Here is a 20952-nt window from a genome sequence, read left to right as displayed (position 1 = left end):
TACTACTATTGAAATAATCATTTTACTAGTGTTCTTTTGTGTGTTTAACAATCATCTTTTGTGTGTTTCGAAGTAAAGTAAGTATTTTTGGGGGAACTTGCAATAGTATTGAAGTTCAGCTAGTTGATTTTTTTATATTTATATATATATTAAAAACTTCACTTTTTTTTTTATTGATCAAAGCAACAAAGAAAGAAAATGGATACTATTTATAATTAAATAATAATATAATTTAAAGTTATTTCTTTGATTTCTTTTTTGGTTGTTCAATCTTCTTCATTTTTGTTTTAGTGGTGCCGTTTGGTTCTTGCTTTGCTTCTGGCTTTTTTCTTTTTGGTTGTATCTTTATGATTTCCTCTTTCTCTTCATCCTCTTCCTCCTCCTCTTCTTCTTCTTCATCTTCATCTTCTTCATCATCATCATCATCATCTGTTTCTTGAGGATTATTATAACGATCCTTTGCAAATAAAATAATACCTTTCCAAATTGGATCTTTTTTATATGCAGACGTTGATTGAAGACCATTGTAATATTCCAAATACCCCTTTTTCAAAAGGTATAGAAACATCTCCATATGGTTTTCTGTCAAGAGATACTTGATATATGCTCGAGTGACAAGACCGCTAAGAATACGTTTCAATTTTGGTTGTTTGGTGATATAATGTTTGAGTACATCTACTTGTCCTGATTCCAAGAGAGCACGTGAATGTGCACGATCGGTATAACATAATGGATACAATGACTTGAAATAATCAATCATTAGAATCGAACCAGATGATGCAATCTTGGTGAGACAAATTGACTCTTTGGTTGGAAATTTTGGATGTTGTACTATTGACTTTACAAATTCCAAACTTTGGGCACTTCCATTTGTAATGACGCTATACAAATGATCATGGTCATATTGAGAGTATTTGGTGTATTGACGGCAATGTACGAAAAACAATTCCAATGACATACATTTGCAAATGACATTTGCTCTTCTGCTTGATTCTTTTCTATTGTCTACATAATGATTCGAGGAGTCTCTCTGTGGTTCTCTTTCAGATCCATGTGGTAAAAGTGGTTCGAGAAGATCCCAAGTTTTATCCGAATCCACTTTACGTCGACGCCAAGGTTGGGGGATACTCATTCCACTGCTGAGTAACAGTTCAACCACCAAATGTGCATTTTCATCTTTTCGAGAAACTGCTTCGTCAAACACCTCGGGTCCACCAATATCGATGCTGCGAATGATGGCAGGCATATCATCCAAACTCCCGCATTTGATTAATGCTCGTATTTTATACCATTTTGTCGTTTTATCTTTAAGTAAATCTTGAATATTGAGTTTGGGATCGGATAGCTCGTGTTTGATGCGCTGAAGCTTTGAACGGCCAAAACTTGAACCAGACTGCAACAACCGAATGTATTCAGTGAGGTAGGGTCTGTTGTCAAGCATGTGGGGATGTCTTTTCAGAAACTCTTCGTATCGTACAAATGGACCAAAGTTGCCTTTGCGTTCATTAAAGTCTGGACCTTGGTTGAAGACATCGGGTATTGATTTGAATTGTTTACTGTTTTTGAGAAAGTTGAATGCTGCCATGGCATCGGTGGCGTCTCGAATCGTTAGGGTGTCGAGTCGGAGACCATAGCAAGATAGGTCATTGGATGTCCAGCCTGAATCCAACAGTTGTAGGCTTCGAGATATGTCACCAGCACAATATTCAACCTTTCTTTCAATCAACAACTTTAGCACATCGAGTCGACCATGATAGACAGCCATAACATAGGCATTGTCTGTGCAGACTGTCATTGGAGTGATCTGGTCAAGAAGAGTCTGTACAATTCTGACATTTCCACCTTTGATTGCACACGATACGAGATGTTTTGACAGAAATGCATCCCTTTTGAGGTTGTAAAACTGCATAAACATGTCATAGTCTGTTACCTTTTCACATATCAACTCGATAGCTTGGTTGCCTTGAAAAGGAACGACAATACCTCTGTTGATCTTGTCGAGTAACAATCCACCATAACCATACTCCAACATTTGATTAGCAGTATGCCAATGATCATAACGATACACTCTTAAACCTTCGACCAAGTCAGGTTTTGGAAAGAACTTTTTAACTTGTTCTCTCAAGTATATATTCTTAAACAATAATATGATATATTTCTTATCCCTTTATTTAAATAAATAAATAAGATTGAGTTTAATAACAAAATGAGGATCGTTATTGTTATAGTTACTATTTATATACATACATTATTCTATTTGTGTTTGAGTACTATTGAAAATAATCATTTTAGTGTAATGAACATCAATCCAATCATATTAAACTCCCTCCCGCCAAAATGATCACCGTTGTTTTTTGGAGGGAAGAGATTTGATTGGATTGATTAGTATCTCTCTGTATGGGCATACCACATTTGTGAATGAAAGATTGAAGATGGTTCCAATGCCGATTGAAAAAAGTTGTAAGCAACAAGAGAGTAGTGATAGAGGTGGTTTACTATCAAATGGGAACAATGCATTTCTTCTGTTTCTGAGTGAGCGAGTGATTACTTCCTTTGTTTAATACACACACAAGAAGAAGAATATTCTAATGTTGTTGATTCATTCAAAGTACTAGAATATAGAGTTATATTTGATTGTTAAAGTTGCCTTTTTAACAAATAAATATATATATTTGCTGTCATTTTATAAATGTTAAAGTTGAGATGAATGAATCATGTTAGGAATATTAAACTGATTGTAAATATGTGATAAACAACTACAAATTAGATAGATAGATAGTTATTAGTTAGTTAGTTATGAAGATAGACAAAAATGAAGATATCTCTTCACATACAGCCCATAGTTGAAAAGGAAAAAAAAAAAAAATACACTAAAACAAAGTGTGAGAGATTGAACATCATTCAATAATAATTAATTGGTCAGTCTGGAATCTATATTTGCAATCGATGATACTAATTTAGTATATAAATATTTATACAGCGAACACATAAATATAATTATAAAAGATCCCAAATGAAACAACCAAGACAAGAAGACAAATTATTTTATTACAAAGAAATGTTTTTAAGTTTATTAATAAAATTGAACAACTATATTTCCTTTATGATCTATCTAAACAAGTCTATAGTACTTGTGAAGTTGGTTGGGTTGGGTTGGGTTGGTTGTCAAGACACGAATTGAATTGGGGAGTAATCTACTGGATAATACATAATGATGAACCACCTTTGCTCCCACTTCCATCGACTGGGGTTGGTCCAAATCTTATATTGTCTCTTTGGGGATTCGGAATCTTTGGAACCTCTTGAACCTTTGGGGTCTTGGCAACAGATACAGTTGTTTCTAAAGAAATAAGGAAAGAACTTAATAACGTTGTGCAACGATACTGTCAACCATTTTAAACAAATAAATAATTACCAAAAAGAGGCATGATGATGAAGATGTTATTGTTGTTTGTTGTTAAAATTGTAGAATGAACAGTTTCAGTTGAATGAAAATATTGCTGGAAAACTTGATGTTTTATACCAAATCAATATAAAGTGTATCGTCATAGTGGCTGTTATTCTCGGCCGCCACCCTGCATTCTGGTAAATTTGGGTTCTGGTCCACCACCAGATTTTATTTATAATAATCTTTAGATCCTTTGTTTAAGGAATATTGAGTGAGTGAGTGACCAACCGTATCGGTATATTCCTCAGTGACCGACCCATCCACAAATCAGATAAAAATAAATAAAAAAGAAATCAATCATTTATTTTTATCTGATTCGAAATTGATTGATATTTAAATAGCTATCTTATTACATTGTTTGTGAAGAGGAATGAACTGTTATAATAAAGACTATACAGAAACAACTGTGGTGACAAACATTACTTTACATTTCCAGGTGCAATGTGGTGAGTGACCTGATATGATTCGTAGTTTAGGATTATTATAACGATCCTTTGCTAATTAAAGGTTGTATCGCATTTAAATAAATTGGTTACGACAATGATAATATTTTAAATACCCTTTTTTCAAAAGGTATAGAAACATCTCCATATGGTTTTCTGTCATAGTATCCTTTATATCTTTTCGAGTGACAAGACCATTTTGAAGAAGAGTATTCTTCAATTCTGGTTGTTTGATGATATAATGTTGGAGTATATCTATTTGTCCTTTAAACAAGTATAGATACAATGATGATTTAAATAATCAATCATTAGAATCGAACCAGATGATGCAATCTTGGTGAGGTCAGCTGATTGTTTTGAAAAGAATAGTAAAGACTGAATCAATTCAATGCATCGGGTCAATGAATGATATTAATTGAGATAAAGATCGATTGAAAAGTTAGTTGTAAACAACTTGAGTAGTAAAGAGAGAGAAGTGTTAGTTTGCTGTTTTTTGTCGGTTCCCATTGCACTTTTGAGTGTGTAAGTTCCCTTATGTAATCTACTGCCAAATATCTTTCTATCTATCTTTCATACATTAATAAAGTCAACAATCCCTGATCTCTCAGTGGATAAAACTTTGAAGATATTTATAAAAAACGAAAGTTTTTGGCAGATGAAATTCAGCCGGCTTTGGGAAACTGAGGGAACTAGAAAGTTACAGGCTCTGTATCTCAAGAGGCACCTACAACTTTAACAGGAAGGAGACCAAAGGGTTGAAGTGTGGCGTCACCTGACAACACCTTATTGGACCAAAACACTTTTTGGTTTTGTCTTTCTTTTATTAACTTTTATTCTATAATCCCATCCTATCCATTTCATCTATCCTTATCCCTATCCTCTTCTTCTTATTCTTTTAAATATATATATATATATATATCTGTATTATTATTATTAAATAGTTCATTTGTTCAGACCAAAAACAAAAACAACAACAACAATAGTAATAATAACAATATCAAAGATAACAGATACAACAACAATATTAGTAACGACATCAATCTATATTATATATTATTTATATTAAAAACCAACTATAGCAAGTCTCTTAAGAGTTTAACTATCAATCAATCGATTCCTCATTCACAGTTTAAAAAGAACATTATTAATTAAAATGTTGGTATTACCTTTGTAGCTATAGTAGTGTTTGTAACTTTTGTTACATTTCTCTTTTATACATACATGTGATTGTACAAAGAAAGAACTGCACCATTTCCACGAGAGAAAGAGAGAGAGAGAGAAAAGATGAAGATGAATGATGGTGGTGTTCATCAAGATTGTCATTGTTTATTTGACACAATATCGGTGAAGAATAATAATAGTGTGTGACTATTAAGAGAGCAAAGGGGTTGAAGATATATAAAATCGATAATCTTTGTGACATGGTTAGGAGGAGGAAGAGAAGGAAGGGGTGTGCGTTTTGGTTATGAAGTAGAAGACTTTTTGTATGTAGTCGTCGTGTGTCAGAATGGTATGATGTGGTGAAAGGGGAGGTGTCATATTATATCTATATCTCTCTCTCTCTCTCTACTTGTTCATAGGATACTCTGCCAACCAATAGATAATCGAATGTTATAACATATTTATAAACATATTGTTTGAAAGGTTCAATAATGAATAATGTTGTGGTAACAGGTTTAGCAGATGGGTGGAGAGATGTACATAACTTATATTGACCAACAACAACAACAACAACCGCAAGATAAACAGAGATTCATACAAGAACAAGAACAAGGAAGAATAATAGTACTTGAATGAATGACAAGTGACAACGTCGGTTTGATTAATTAATTATTGGAATAACAGCAAAGCAGTCAAGGAAAAGGATTATCATCATCATCATCATAACAGTATAACCAACAACAAGCCTTTAAGATTGACAACCCAACAACAATATCTAAAATTAATAATAATAATAATAATAATAACAACTCTGTAGCATTACATTATCAACTTCAATACAATATATTATATTGTAAGTTCAATTTAAGAATTTAGATGTTATAAAAATTGGAGGAATTTCTATAGAGTTGGTTTATAGTTTAAAAGATTTATATATAACAACATATTTCTATTTGTGACAAAACAACAATATTGCTTTGTTTATTCGGATCGGTCTTGCATCCCATCCCCCTCCATCATCTAGAAAAGATAATTGGATATACTATACTAGAGTAAACATTACAAAGACGCACGCGATACAAATGAATTAAAATATATTTTAGATCTGCCAGATGATGTTGAGTACTTTACATCACTCATTTCCGACCTGTTTTTTGTGTGTGTATATGTTATGTGTGTTGTGCGTTTTGTTTTATGTTGGTTGGTGGACAGGTGTCCAAGGTTAAAATAATCTTTAAACTTTACTAGTTTTGTTCAATTAAAAAGCAGCAATATTGTTTTACCAATAATCCAATAATCCCAACCTAAATTATATCAATATATTAATATTCAATTTATATATATATATATATAGAACAATATTTATAGTAGTTAAGGGTTTTCTTTGCCTTTTTCCAAACAACCAATAACCAATAATAATAATAATAATAATATAGCAACGGCTGGTATTATTATGCATGTATAGTTTATTACAAACGAAATCAAATTGTAGTAACAGTAGAAGTAGAAGTAGTAGAAGTAGTAGTACTAGTAGTAGTAGTAGTAGTAGGTTAGGTTTTATTATCCCACATAGTCGGTAGTAATAATTCCTAATTATAATATCACATATATATATTATATTATACACATATACTTATATCACAAACATATAGAAGACAAAAAAGGTAAGAAGAAAGAGTTTTGGAAAACCATGGAAATCAATTGAAACATGACTGACTTTTTTTGTTTTTTAGATGGACCATTCAAAATCATTGATATTGGAAGAATACATTAATCAACTAAATGGAACAAAGATTATAAAAAAGATATTGATTGCCAACAATGGTATAGCAGCCGTCAAAGCAATCAGATCCGTTCGAAAATGGGCATACACACATTTTGGCAATGAGCGAGCCATCGAGTTTGTGGTGATGGCGACGCCCGAGGATATGAAGGCCAACGCCGAGTACATCCGTATGGCAGACCAGATCATCGAGGTGCCGGGCGGCTCCAACAACAACAACTATGCCAATGTAGATACAATTGTGGATTTGGCCGAGCGCGCGGGCGTGCAGGCTGTGTGGGCTGGCTGGGGCCACGCATCAGAGAACCCACGTTTGCCAGACTTGCTGAGCAAAACTAGCACCAGTATATCGTTTATAGGCCCACCCGCAGGCCCCATGCGTGATCTCGGAGACAAGATCGCATCGACCATTGTCGCGCAGTCTGCAAGAGTGGCCTGTGTGCCATGGAGTGGACAGGGTTTAACAGTCGACTACCAGGCTACGGGTGGTGTCGACGCAGCCATCTATCGCAAGGCAACCGTCGAGACGGTCGACGAGGCCAAAGAGGTCATTGAAAAGATCGGCTTCCCCGCAATGATCAAGGCTAGCGAGGGTGGCGGCGGCAAGGGTATCAGAAAGGTCACCTCGATGGACGAGTTGGCCGCTTCCTTTCGTCAGGTGCAGTCAGAGGTGCCAGGCTCGCCCGTCTTTATCATGAAACTCGTGCCCAACGCACGTCATCTTGAAGTACAGATTGTGGGAGACCAGTATGGTGAAGCTATCTCTTTAAACGGACGTGACTGCTCTGTGCAGCGTCGTCACCAAAAGATTATCGAGGAAGGTCCTGCCCTCGCCCCCACACCAGAGGTCTGGCTCGAGATGGAGCGCGCAGCCGTGCGTCTTGTCAAAGAAGTGGGTTACGTCGGTGCCGGCACGGTCGAGTACCTGTTTGCAGACGGCGACTACTTTTTCCTCGAGCTTAACCCACGTCTACAGGTCGAGCATCCAGTCACTGAAGAGATTACGGGTGTCAACTTGCCCGCCACGCAGCTACAGATTGCCATGGGTATCCCGTTGTTCCGCATACCAGATATTCGCCGTCTCTACGGCCAGACACCCTTTGGCGACGCAGCTATCGACCTTCAAGACTATGCCAAGCGTCTTCCACCCAAGGGCCACTGCATCGCCGTGCGTATCACGGGTGAGAACCCCGACGAAGGCTTCAAGCCCACTTCGGGAGGTATACATGAACTCACGTTTCGCAGCACGCCCAACGTGTGGGGATACTTTAGTGTGGGTGCCAACGGTGGCCTGCACGAATACGCCGACTCGCAGTTTGGCCACATTTTTGCCTCGGGCCCCACCAGAGAGGACGCACGCAAGAGCATGGTGCTCGGACTCAAAGAGATCTCGATTCGTGGCGACATTCGCACGCCCGTAGAGTACATTATCCATCTCTTGGAGACAGACGACTTTAAGAACAACGCCATCCACACGGGTTGGCTCGACAAACGTATCGCCGACAAGATCAAGTCGCACAAACCCGACACTCAGATTGTCGTACTGTGCGGTGCACTATACAAAGCATACACCACCTACCAGCAACGATTGGTCGAGTTTACAGGCCAGGTGACTGTTGGTCAACTGCCATCACTTGAGCTGCTCGCCAACATCGTGCCCGTCGAACTCATCTACCACAACATCAAGTATCAATTCGAGGTGATCCGTCGGTCACCCACCAGCTTTGCCATCGTGCTTGTGCGCGACAAGACCAATATCGTAGACGTTAACGTGGTTGGCATGACTGACGGTGGTTTGATTGTCATGATGAATGGCAAGACACATGTAGTCTATGGCCGCGATGAAGTCACTGGGTTGCGCCTGATGATTGACCAAAAGACATGCACATTTTCACAAGAGTACGATCCATCCATCTTGCGTACTCCTTCTCCTGGTAAGCTCGTGCGTTACCTCGTCGACGACGGATCAGTCGTCTCCAAGGGCGCGGCCTATGCCGAAATCGAGGTCATGAAGATGTACATGCCCCTCGTCGCCCCCGAGAGTGGACGTATCAAGTTCCACCTGTCAGAGGGTGGGGCCATGGGTGCTGGCGCCATCATCGCCAACCTCGAGCTCGAGGAAGGGTGCGCCGTGCAGAAATCAACCGTGTTTGCCGGAACACTCGACCGCATGCAGCCACCCATTCTCCGTGGCGAGAAACCACACCAACTCGCCAAGGCCACTTTGGTGGCCGTCAAGAATGTGTTGACGGGCTATGAAGTGTGCTCGGTGCAGACTCTGATCGACAATTTGTTTGTGCAAATGACCGACCCCCTGCTCCCCTACTACGAGCTCAACGAGAGTTTGTCGGTGATTCATAACCGTATCCCCGCGCCGCTATGCGAGTTGATCCGCGAGGAAATAAGCAATGCACTCGTCCAACGCGACCAGTTCACCTCCAAGGTGCTCCTGCACCGTCTCAACAACTATCTGACACGTCAGATGGTCGAGAACGAGTCGGCTGCCAAGACTATCGCTACGACCGTCGCGCCGATTGCTGACCTCGCCAAACGCTACGTCGACGGCGCCGGCGGTGCCCGTATCGCCACGGTGCGCTCCATCCTCGAGGACTTTATCACACTCGAGGACTTGGTACAGCACCGCAACATCCAGACCGTCCTCAAGAGCGTGCGTCAGCTCTACAAGGACGACATTAAAAAGGTTGGCGACGTTGCCCTCTCGATCCACCCACAAAGCAAAAAGTATGCCCTCGTCCAAACCATCCTCAAAAAGATCGATGCCACCAACTCGACCGCCGACTATACCGACCAGCTCAAGAAGCTGTCAGGCCTGTCTGGCGCATCCATTGAGATCTCGTTGCGTGCCAAACAAATCATAGTCAACAGTCAGCTGCCATCGGGTGACCAGCGTGTCGACCAACTACGTCGTTCCATCAAAAATATTATTGATATTCAAAAGCAGTCTGCTGCCGATCTCGAGGGATCAACTGACTCTACAACATCATCATCTTCTTCATCCTCTACACCTCCAACATCAATCAATGCACCAGCACTCAACCAAATTGCCTATCTCAAGGAAATGTCATTGTTGACCAAACAGACGGCCGAGATTTGCGATATCCTCGTGCCCAACTTTACAGCAGACTGTGCATCCACGAGAAAGGTTGCAATGGAGGCGTATATACGCCATTCATATCGTTCATACTTTGTAGAGGACACCCGTGTGACTGACTCGCTTGACGAGCGATCCAAGCAACGCGGGTTCAACTGTGTAGAGTGGCACTTTTACATCTCACTGCCATCAGGTAACAACAGCCCAACACTGCAGCAACAGCAACATATGGCACTTTCGCGTTCACATAATGGCGGTGCCGGTTTGAATGGCTCGCGCTCACACAACCCCATCATGAACGGGTTGTCAATGCTGCGTACCGACTCGACCGACAGTTTACAAGCTGTCGAAGACCAATGCAAGCTTCGATATGGTATGATGGTGCACTTTGCCGACGAGACTAGCTTTGCACAGACACTACCACAAATACTCAGATATTACAATGTCGAGGACGACTTTAACGGCGGTCGTCCCAAGAATCAAGGTGGCGAGTCAACCGATATCCTCTCGGTCGTTCTCACCGGTTACTACCCCGACACACTCGCAGAGGAGAATAGCGCGACCGTGCGTTTTGCGGCCATCCTCAAGAGCAACTACCGTGAGCTCATTACTGCTCGTGTGCGTCGTGTCACTTTTGTATGCTGCGGAGAGGTCGGTCAACAACCCAAATACTACACATTCCGCGAGCGTCACATGTACCTCGAGGACCCTATCTTCCGTCACATCGAGCCTGCCATGGCCTACCATCTTGAAGTACGTAAGCTGTCCAACTTTGACATCTCACACGTCCCCACACAGAGCCAGCGTATACATCTCTACTATGCACAGGAACGTGGAAAGCGTGAGACTGATCCAGACGCCGACAGATGCTTCTTTGTGCGTTCAGTGTTGCGTTATGGTGATCTCTCGGGCAGCAATGAGATCAAGATTGTCGATATTTTGCTCAGCCAGATTGAAGCCATGTTGTCCGAGTCTCTCGAAGCGCTTGAGATGACCATCGCCAGTGCCAAGCGCTACGAACGCGCACAAAACCACAACATCTTCCTCAACATCTTACCCGAGGTCATGTTTGACGAGCGTATGATTGGATATGTCGTGCAGGAGATTGGTGACCGTCTCGGCGCACGTATGTGGAAGCTGCGTGTTGGACAAGTCGAGGTCAAGGGCAAATTGCGCAAGGAGAACCAGCTCATCCCCGTTCGTTTCTTTGTGCAAAACCCAACCGGCTACGCCTTCCAAGTGTACTGCTACTATGAACAACTCAACGCAGCCGGCCAACTCGTGTTTGCCGTCGTGCCAGGCAGCAACCGTGGTATCTGGGAGGGCATGCCCGTCGACACCCCCTACCCTATCATGGACGCCGTGCAACGTAACCGTTTCAAGGCACAGCGTCTTGACACGACCTATGTCTATGACTTCCCCGACCTCTTCCAAGAGGCTTTGCAGTCGCTGTGGGTCGAGTACATGGACGCAAACCGTGCCAATCCCAAAAAGGTTAACCCACCTCCTCGCGCCGTCGTCGATGCCGTCGAGCTCATCTTGGCACCCGGCACCAAGACAGATGTTCCTCCAACCGTCCCATTCTGCCAGCTACCCGAAGACATACGTCCCAAGCTCGAAGAGACGTATCGTCCAATTGGCTACAACGACATTGGTATGGTCGCATGGCGCATGACGCTCTACACACCAGAGTACCCTGCTGGTCGTCAAGTCATCGTTATTGCCAACGATATTACTCATCAAATTGGGTCGTTTGGACCACAAGAAGATTTGTTGTTCCAACTTGCCTCCGAGACGGCTCGTACTGAGCAGATCCCGCGTATCTACCTATCGTCCAACTCGGGTGCACGTATCGGTCTGGCCGACGAGGTCAAGCAAAAGTTCAAGGTACTCTGGAACAACGACAAGGACCCGTCCAAGGGTGTGCGTGCACTCTACCTCGAAGACCAAGATTACCAACGTCTTGCCGAGACCAACGCCATCAGCGCAGTCAAGCAAGACGACAAGTGGATCCTCACCGACATTATCGGTCAAAAGAATGGTATTGGTGTTGAGAATCTCAGTTGGAGTGGTTTGATTGCTGGAGAGACGTCCAAGGCCTACAAGGACATCTTTACCATCACCCTCGTCACTGGTCGTTCAGTCGGTATTGGCGCCTACCTCGTTCGTCTTGGTCAGCGTACCATCCAAAACGACGCACCCATCATTCTAACGGGTGCATCGGCATTGAACAAGGTGCTTGGCAAGGATGTGTATGAATCTAACCAGCAGTTGGGTGGTGCACAGATCATGTATCCAAATGGTGTGTCTCACATCTCTGTCAATGATGAGTTGGCAGGTATTCGCTCGATCTTGCACTGGGTGTCATACGTACCACGTAGCAAGGGTGAGATGGTGCCCATTCTAGCACCAATCGATACTCCCAACCGTGAGATTGATTTCGACCCATCGCTCAACACCAAATACAATATACGCGATATGATTCAAGGACATTCATCAGATATTGACCCATTGGTATGGATCAGTGGTTTGTTTGATCGTGACTCGTTTACCGAGACATTAGGTGGATGGGCCAAGACAGTCGTCTGCGGTCGTGCCCGTCTGGGTGGTATTCCAGTCGGAGTCATTGGTGTCGAGACACGTACCATTGAAAAGGTTGTCCCTGCTGACCCAGCCAACCCACTCTCGCAAGAGGTTGTCTCGTCGCAAGCTGCTCAGGTGTGGTACCCCGATTCCTCATTCAAGACGGCTCAAGCTATCGCCGACTTTAACAATGGTGAAGAACTACCACTCTTTATCCTCGCCAACTGGCGTGGGTTCTCGGGTGGTATGCGTGACATGTTTGACGAGATACTCAAGTTTGGTTCGATGATTGTCGATAACCTACGCGACTATAAACAACCAGTCATTGTATACATCCCACCCGAAGGTGAGTTGCGTGGTGGTGCCTGGGTCGTACTAGACTCAACCATCAATCTCGATATGATGGAAATGTACGCGTCTGAGAGTGCCCGTGGTGGTGTCCTCGAGCCCAACGGCATCGTCGAGATCAAGTATCGTGACCCCGAGCTCATCCGCACTATGCATCGTCTCGACAGCCGTCTCATCCAGCTCGACGCCGAGATTGCCCAAGCTGCCAGTGCCGACGACGCCAAACCCCTGCGTGCCCAAGCTGCCGCCCGTGAAAAGGAGCTCCTTTCCATCTACCAACAGATCGCCATTAAATTTGCCGATCTCCACGACACCCCGGGTCGTATGAAGGCCAAGGGAGTCATTGCCGACGTTGTCCAATGGAAGACATCGAGATTCTACTTTTACAACCGTCTCCGATGCCGTCTCTTTGAGGAACAACAACTCCGTCTCATTGCACGTGTCAACCCCACGCTCTCGCGTCTCCAGCGTCGTCAATTGCTCGACGGCTGGATCGCCAACATTGCACCGGCCAACACCCCCGCCGAAACATTGCACAACAACGAATGGCGTGCCGACTTTATCGACAAATCGTTTACCCTTCTCACCGAAAGAATCTCGCAGCTGCGTTCACAATACATTCAACAACAAATCATGGAATTCAATGGTCAAGACAATGAAGCTGTTCTCGACGGTTTTGTACAAATATTAAATTCTTTACCTCCCGATCAAAAGAAATATTTATTATCAAAATTAAATCAATAACTTTTTTTTTCATAATTAAATAAATTAAAATTAAATAAATTAAAATTAAACTTAAATCAAAATAATTATGAACCTTTTCCAATCCTCTCTAAAATTCAAGGTTGAGAGTATGTGTTTTTTTTAATCTTGAAATCTATTTTATGTGCACGTGACCATGCATGAACCTAACCGTGCATTTGCCATTTGTGTTTGGAAATGGTATAAAAAAAAATAACAAACAGAGTCCTGCGATGACGGCTTGCTTATTTATTAATGTTCAATTGATATTTCGATTTATAACAATAACAATGAACGTTTTTCCAACCACCATTAAAGTAGTTCATGAGAGAGGAACTTCAACTATAGATGGATCATGTAAGTAAATCTATTTGAACTAACACTTTTGATGATCTTCATTTTTAATAGTTCACTATTATTGACAAGCGTTCCTTTTGTTTTCCTTTTCCTCTTTGATATATGTAGCTACATATGGGAATTCTACATTGGGCTTATTCCCTCTTCAAATGATTTTAGAATTTAGTCAAGTAAAAAGCAAGACTGGTGTAGATATTTGGAGTAGTGAACGTGTAATGACAATGTCATCGGTCACCTTGACTCGTCAAGGAAAGGTATACCAACTACCAGAAGGTAATTTCCAATGCAAAGAAAGTCCACCACTTACCATCTCATTGACTTTACTTAAACCTTACAAACAAATTCCAGTAAAGTAAACATAATAAAGAAATCAAACTTTGGGAGTTTTGGGATTTCTTTATGTTTTAAAAGAATTAAAAGACAAAATTAGTAGTTGTTAGAATATATTAAAAAGAAGAAGAAGAATATATATACGAATGAATGATAAAGATAGATATCTTATTATCTTCGAGGATGTATTTAACAAGGTGTTTAAAAGTAAAGTTTTGGTACGATGTATCTTTGAACAAGTACGAATACATCGATTAGAGCATTTGGGTGATGGAAGTCTACCTGCTGATCCAATGCGAATGTTTAGATACAAGGATATGAGGAATATTAGATGGATGATTAGAAATGGATATTTAAAACTACTCAGACACAAGTTGGCACATAGACATCACTTGACAACACTACTAGATAGCAATGACGTTGCACTGTTGTGTGAGATGGTGACTGAACAAGACATTGACATATTTGACTATATCTACTTTAAACATAGTCATCTATTTCTTTGTCATAGTGTTGTTAATGGGGCTGCAAAGAATCGAGCGACTGCCTACCCACTCAAACTACTACTATCTAGATCACAACAAGATGGTGGTTATGCAATGTGGAGAATTGAAACAGTTCGTTGCGCTGCAATGGCTCGGTCCGTCCCATGTACGAGTTTTCTCCTCGATCGATTGCAGATGGTCATGTCTGGACAGTTGCAAGACCCTCTCTTCTCACATCCAACCCAGAGTCTTAAATTGGGTTTACTCGATCTATTTAATTCATGTCGAAGTGATCCCGGTAATCTCGACGAGATGGCTCGTCTAGTATGTCGGTGGATCCAGCAACTACCACCTAATCTACCAAACATGCGAAACTTCACATTGAAGCGACTCGGGGGTGCACCTGAGAAGCTGATATCAGTGAATCACTTCCATCTACCACTCGATGTATTTCGATTGGTGTTTGGGGATTCGTTGGGATCACCGACGACTGACCAAACCATCGTTACAAGCAGGTATATCCAATGGCTAGACATTGTCGCCTCTGATTACTTTTTTGATGGTGGTGAAATAGAGATGCCCGATCGTTACATGACACACCTACAGACACTCATTGGAATCCAATCCTACCAAAAAACCACGAAACAACGACTCTATCCCGCACCCGTAACACGTAGTAATATAGAAATGATCGATTATATCGAATCAAAACTGGCTAGTGCTAGTGGACGAGGAGGAGGAGGAGGAGGATTACAAACAAGAAAATCTATCATGCAGTGTATGCAAGACAACAACAATAATAAAAATAATAATAATAATAATAATAATAATAATAATAATAATAATAATAATAATAATAATAATAATAATAACAAACAGGATATCGATGAAAAGGAATATAAATGGGTTTATTTGAGATGGATGATAGAGTCTGGTAGAATAGAGAGCATTCGACTAAAGAATAGATGGGTTCAAGGTATGATACAAGCAGCTGTCATGGAACAACGAGAAATGGAACTATTGTTACTCTTGACAACACCGATCAACGATGTCGATTGGATGTATATTTATTACAAAGATCACGGTAACAAGGTTGCCAATGACATTATCCGAAGAGAAATTAAAAAGAATCACTTAACTACACAATTTGTTACATGTCCAGACGAGGTTAACAAGGACAACGTTGGTGGTGACGAGTTTAATGACGAGTTTCAACTAAATCAAGATACTGGACACATTGAAAGGACAATTTATCTGGCCATCAAAGGTGGTCATTTAGCTTTTATTAAAAAGATATATATTACATATGACCCATCATTTAGCGATGTAAAGCGATACCACTACTTTAAACAACTCGATCTTCTCAACAAGGCAACTCAACTAAACCAATTTAAAATTGTAAAATGGCTCATCAAAAAGATGATGAAACCCAATCAACATCTTGACAAGACTCATATAGTCAAGGTATTACAAAAGGCATTGGAAACTGCTCTGCTTTGGGGACACTCTAAAATTACTGATCTAATCCTGTCACAGGTGCCAGACGGCTATGTATTTTCATTCGAACTACTCAATGTGGTGGCCATCTCTGGCAACCTAGACTTTTTTAGAGCAATCACCAAGTTTGTTGATAAAAACTATAGAGATAATCAGCTACACCAAACATTGACATCGGCATTACAAAGTGGATCAGTTGAATTGGTACGATATATTGTATACGCCCTCTTGAAATGGCCTCCTCTCTCATTTCCATTCATTTCATTTAAACTCATTCCACATGCCATTGAACAAGGTCACATTGATCTTGTCAAATTTTTCCTCGTATCTATTCAACACACTCAAGAAGACTTGATAAACCTTGGAGTATGTGCTGTTGATTTTGGTCGCTATCAAGTACTCGACCATCTAGTTCAAAAGTGTAATTATCAAATCACACGCAATGACTTGTGGAGAGCTTTCAATGGTGGTAAAACAGTCTTGCTCCAATACTTGGTCAGTGACATTCAATCAAATCACTTTAAATTATTAAAAATTGACATCAAAGAGTATCGTACCAATACTTTTATTTGTACAAGTTCTTGGTTTATTACAAAAAATAAACATTTATTATTTTCAAGTTAGACCAAAAAAAAATATATATATTTTAAAATCAATATTATATATCACTCAGCTATATAAATCTATTATATCTGTGTTTATCTGTTGGAAAATGATTTCCACTGATTTGGGTTAGTTACCTCAGGATAAGGATTCCATGCCGATCGATTATTAATTGTTTGAAATTGAAAAAGAAGAAGATATCTTTCATTTTTTTCCGAGGTTGGGCTCGAAATTTGACAAGACGACAGATCTGCCAACTGGTGAAAACTCAACCTGAAGGTTGGTGCGCCCTCCTTGCCCCATCATGTATATCCTTTTTTGGACAGTTTCGTCAAGAAAAAAAAAATAAAACTAGTTTAACTGTTTGTGTTTGCAATTGTGCATGGGATGGTGGCACTACAAGAAAACAGAAGAAGATAACAAACAAACAAAGAGATCATTATTAACAAATATTGTTGTATATTAATTAATTTATCTGTGTATTCTATATTTATATAAATATATATATATATTAGTCCAAGAGATAAAAGAAAGGTTGTCATTCGTCGTTTACCACAACATCCCACAACCCACAACACTCAAAACACAATACCCACACACCATAACCAAAGAAAGTAGTAAAAAGTAAGTTGTCATTATCTCTTCCCTCTTTTTTATTATTTCTTCATTTCTCCTATTTCTTCTTTTATCTCTCGTCTTTCTTTCGTTCGTTTAAACAACAACAACAACAACATCTCGTCTTCAGCGCTTCATCTCTCCTCTACACTTTTTTGAAATTGCACAAAAATAGACCAAAAAGAAATCTTCAAAACAAAAAAAAAAAAAACATTGCAAAGAGACAGATCATCACAAGTAGAGTAGCAGAGTTGTTTCTAACCATTACATTATTATTTATATTTATATTAGAGAGAGAGAGAGAAAGTTACTATACAATATCGAGAAATGGAATCATATGACAGAATTCATACTATAGTTAGCCACATTTTGCCATCGGTTGATGACATTTGGCTTGAATCAAATGATGTTTCAGCATCGACTGCTGCTACATCAAATGGCAGTGAACCATTGAATATTACACCAGACAAACCAAGCAAGCCAATCTCAAAGTGGGACAAGGAAGAGTTGCGTGAGTTTTTGGAAAGCAACCCTGCCTACAAGCAACACAAGCAAGCCATATTGGAAGCTCTCAGAGATCCATTGTTTGCACCAAGATATAACATGAACAAGGAAGAATGGCGTGAACTCACTGTAAAGAGAGCTGTCAAACTCATTCAACAAGGTTTGATTTCAATTACTGATCTTAATAGGTAAGTAAAAGAACAAGATAAAGAGAAAGTATTCACAATACGTATACAAACTTGCATACTCATAGTCTTTTTTTGTTTTTCTCAGAGATCCAAACAAATATTTGATGACATTGGAACTTGCATCACTTGCCGATAATTCATTATCTGTAAAGATGGGAGTACACTTTTCATTGTTTGGTAATGCTGTTTTGAACCTTGGTACAGAGAAGCATCACCTCAAATACCTCAAAGATATCGATACTTGGAAGCTTCCAGGTTGTTTTGGTATGACTGAATTGGGACATGGTAGTAATGTCCAAGGCATTGAAACTACTGCCACCTATGACAAGGACACTGAAGAGTTTGTCATCAACACTCCATCAGAGAGTGCTCAAAAGTCTTGGATTGGTAATGCTGCCGTACACGGTCAAGCATGTTCTGTATTTGCTCAACTCATCACTGGTGGTGTCAATCATGGTGTACATGTATTTGTTGTTCCAATTCGTAATCCAGATGGTTCAATTGTTGAAAGTAAATAGATAGATAGATAGATAAAAGAGACTCAACAACAACAACAACAATAACAACTAATTATTTTATTTTTATTTTTGTTTTTAGATGTTAGAATTATGGATAATGGACATAAACTTGGATTACAAGGAGTTGATAATGGTAGAATTTGGTTTAATAATAAGAGAATTCCAAGAGACAATTTATTAAACAAATATGGTGATGTCCAAAAGGACGGCACTTACTCGTCACCCATCCAAGGCAAGGGAAAGAGATTTGGTACGATGGTCAGCCCATTGGTTGGTGGTCGTGTGTTGATCTCCATGTCGGCACTCAACATCTCCAAGGCAGCCTTGATCATTTGCGTGCGTTACGGATACCAACGTCGCCAATTTGGCAGCAAGGGCAAGGAAGCCCCCATCATGGAATACTTGTCGCACCAACGTCGTCTCTTCCCACTCGTCGCATCGGCCGTCGCATTCACATTCACCGTACGTCAACTCAAGCAAGTGTACTGCGAACCAAACAAGACCCCTCAAAATGTCAAGGACCTCCATATCCTCGCCTCGGGTGCCAAGGCCGTCGTCACATGGTTCAAGACTCACACTCTCCAACAAACACGTGAGAGTTGCGGTGGTCAAGGTTTCAGTTCACTTAACCAAATCGCCAACTGGAAGTCAGACTCGGACGTTGACTTGACCTACGAAGGTGACAACCACGTCCTCCTCCAACAGGTCGCTCGTTTCCTCTTGGTCGAGCTCCAAAAGGGTCGTTACACCCCAACCCTTCCAAACCACGGCACCAAGATCTTTGACGCCTCTTTCCAAATTCAAACACTCAAGTGGAGAGAATCACATCTTGTCCAAACCCTCTCACAAAAGATCATGGGTTTCATCGACCAAGGCAAGAACCTCCAAGTCGCCTGGAACAGTTGTCTCGACACTGTCACATTCTTGGGCAAGGCCTACATAGAACGTATCACATTGGAGTTCTTCCAAGAAGGTATCAACAAGGCTGCTCCATCCCTTCAACCAGTATTAGAACTTTGTAGAAATCTTTTCTTTGTTTATAGAGTTACTGAAGATTTAGGGTATGTAAAAGAAAACAAACAAAACTTCAAATCAAAACAAACAAAATTCAACCCGTCGATAAACTGTTTGAAGGATCGAATAGAAGAGAGTGAAAAAGAATGAGAGGGAAAAAGACTTTGTGACCAAAAAAGGCAATTGGATGAAATGATGATATTTTTTTTTACAAAACAAAAAAAAAAGTGTCGCTTCGCTGGCAAGGCGAAATGTCATACCCCAAGTCAGTGTCGCCGACTTGCCTACACAACAGCGCACCATCGATCATCCCCCTCAACTTTGGATGAACATGTCGTACATCCCCCTACTTTTTAGAAGAAAGCCCTGGGTTGGCCTCTTTTTCCTTTTTTATCCTTTTTAATTTATCTCCCACCCTCTGATGATCCTTCTACAAAGTCAATCAAAATCGACTCAATTTGACTTTTTACCATTGTCTAAACCATGTGCTAACCCTTTTCAATCAATCCAATCTTTTTCTACCTACTACTACTTTAGTTACTTTATGTGCTATGACGGTTTAACTCATGAAAGTGGCATCCGCATCAAGGAATCATTGAGTAAATTATGCCAAGATATGTTACCAGTCGGTCTTGACCTTGTCAATAGTTTTGATATCGCCGAACAATTCATTCACGCACCAATCGCACAAGCCGATTACGTACAAGAGTTTAGATATGGAGTAGAAAGAAACTATTAAAAAAAAAATAAGAACAAGAGCAAAATTTTCAACACCACCAACAACAAAGAACAGGAATTATACACAACAACAACAAAGAAGGGGGATAATAATAATAATAATGATGACCTATGGAATTTAAACAACGTATCATTATGCCCGAAATAGTAATATTGTAAAAAAAAAAATCTAATTTTATAAAATCGCATCATACCATGAAAAACCATCCATCATTTCTTTTTGGATCACAACCCTTTTTTTTTTTTTGTCTAGTCGGAGGGGTACACCATGCCTCGTTGAGGCTGCTTTTAATTGATGAATCTTGGGATCAGTCGTTTCTCTCTCTCGAAACACACGCATAACGGTTGGGAGATGGATTCAATCAATAAAAACCAACCTCAGCCTTTGAGAACATCAAAACATACGGATGAACCAATCGTTGGATAGACATTTTTTTCATTCACAAACCAAATCAAAAACTTTGCACGTCTCTTGGGTGGCGAT

At 40.4% G+C, this 20952-nt stretch overlaps 4 protein-coding genes across 4 annotated transcripts; 3 read left to right on the top strand and 1 right to left on the bottom strand.

The window, feature by feature from the left end:
• Positions 1–238: 238 nt before the first annotated feature.
• DFA_03592 (uncharacterized protein) lies at positions 239–3394 on the bottom strand (the record flags this gene model as incomplete). The annotated part of the gene is made up of 5 exons (XM_004363137.1): positions 239–2165; positions 2248–2270; positions 2569–2611; positions 3199–3340; positions 3370–3394. 5 exons carry the CDS (start codon positions 3392–3394, stop codon positions 239–241), a joined length of 2160 nt encoding a protein of 719 aa, XP_004363194.1.
• A 1781-nt stretch (positions 3395–5175) lies between these two features.
• accA (acetyl-CoA carboxylase) lies at positions 5176–13622 on the top strand (the record flags this gene model as incomplete). Its single annotated transcript, XM_004363136.1, has 6 exons — positions 5176–5253; positions 5575–5676; positions 5782–5905; positions 6489–6511; positions 6786–10583; positions 10776–13622. 6 exons carry the CDS (start codon positions 5176–5178, stop codon positions 13620–13622), a joined length of 6972 nt encoding a protein of 2323 aa, XP_004363193.1.
• A 287-nt stretch (positions 13623–13909) lies between these two features.
• On the top strand, positions 13910–16912 carry DFA_03590 (uncharacterized protein; the record flags this gene model as incomplete). The annotated part of the gene is made up of 3 exons (XM_004363135.1): positions 13910–13976; positions 14085–14328; positions 14614–16912. The coding sequence occupies 3 exons, from the start codon at positions 13910–13912 to the stop codon at positions 16910–16912; spliced, it is 2610 nt and encodes an 869-aa protein (XP_004363192.1).
• A 921-nt stretch (positions 16913–17833) lies between these two features.
• DFA_03589 (putative acyl-CoA oxidase) lies at positions 17834–20469 on the top strand (the record flags this gene model as incomplete). Its single annotated transcript, XM_004363134.1, has 4 exons — positions 17834–18198; positions 18284–18708; positions 18796–19777; positions 20268–20469. 4 exons carry the CDS (start codon positions 17834–17836, stop codon positions 20467–20469), a joined length of 1974 nt encoding a protein of 657 aa, XP_004363191.1.
• Positions 20470–20952: the final 483 nt, after the last annotated feature.

This window comes from Cavenderia fasciculata (assembly GCF_000203815.1).
Source record: "Cavenderia fasciculata unplaced genomic scaffold Scf_Dfasci-G-b-205a01.r1-3, whole genome shotgun sequence".
Lineage (NCBI taxonomy): Eukaryota > Evosea > Eumycetozoa > Acytosteliales > Cavenderiaceae > Cavenderia > Cavenderia fasciculata.
The sequence above is the reverse complement of the archived record's forward strand: the minus strand, read 5'-3'. Positions and strand labels throughout refer to the sequence as shown.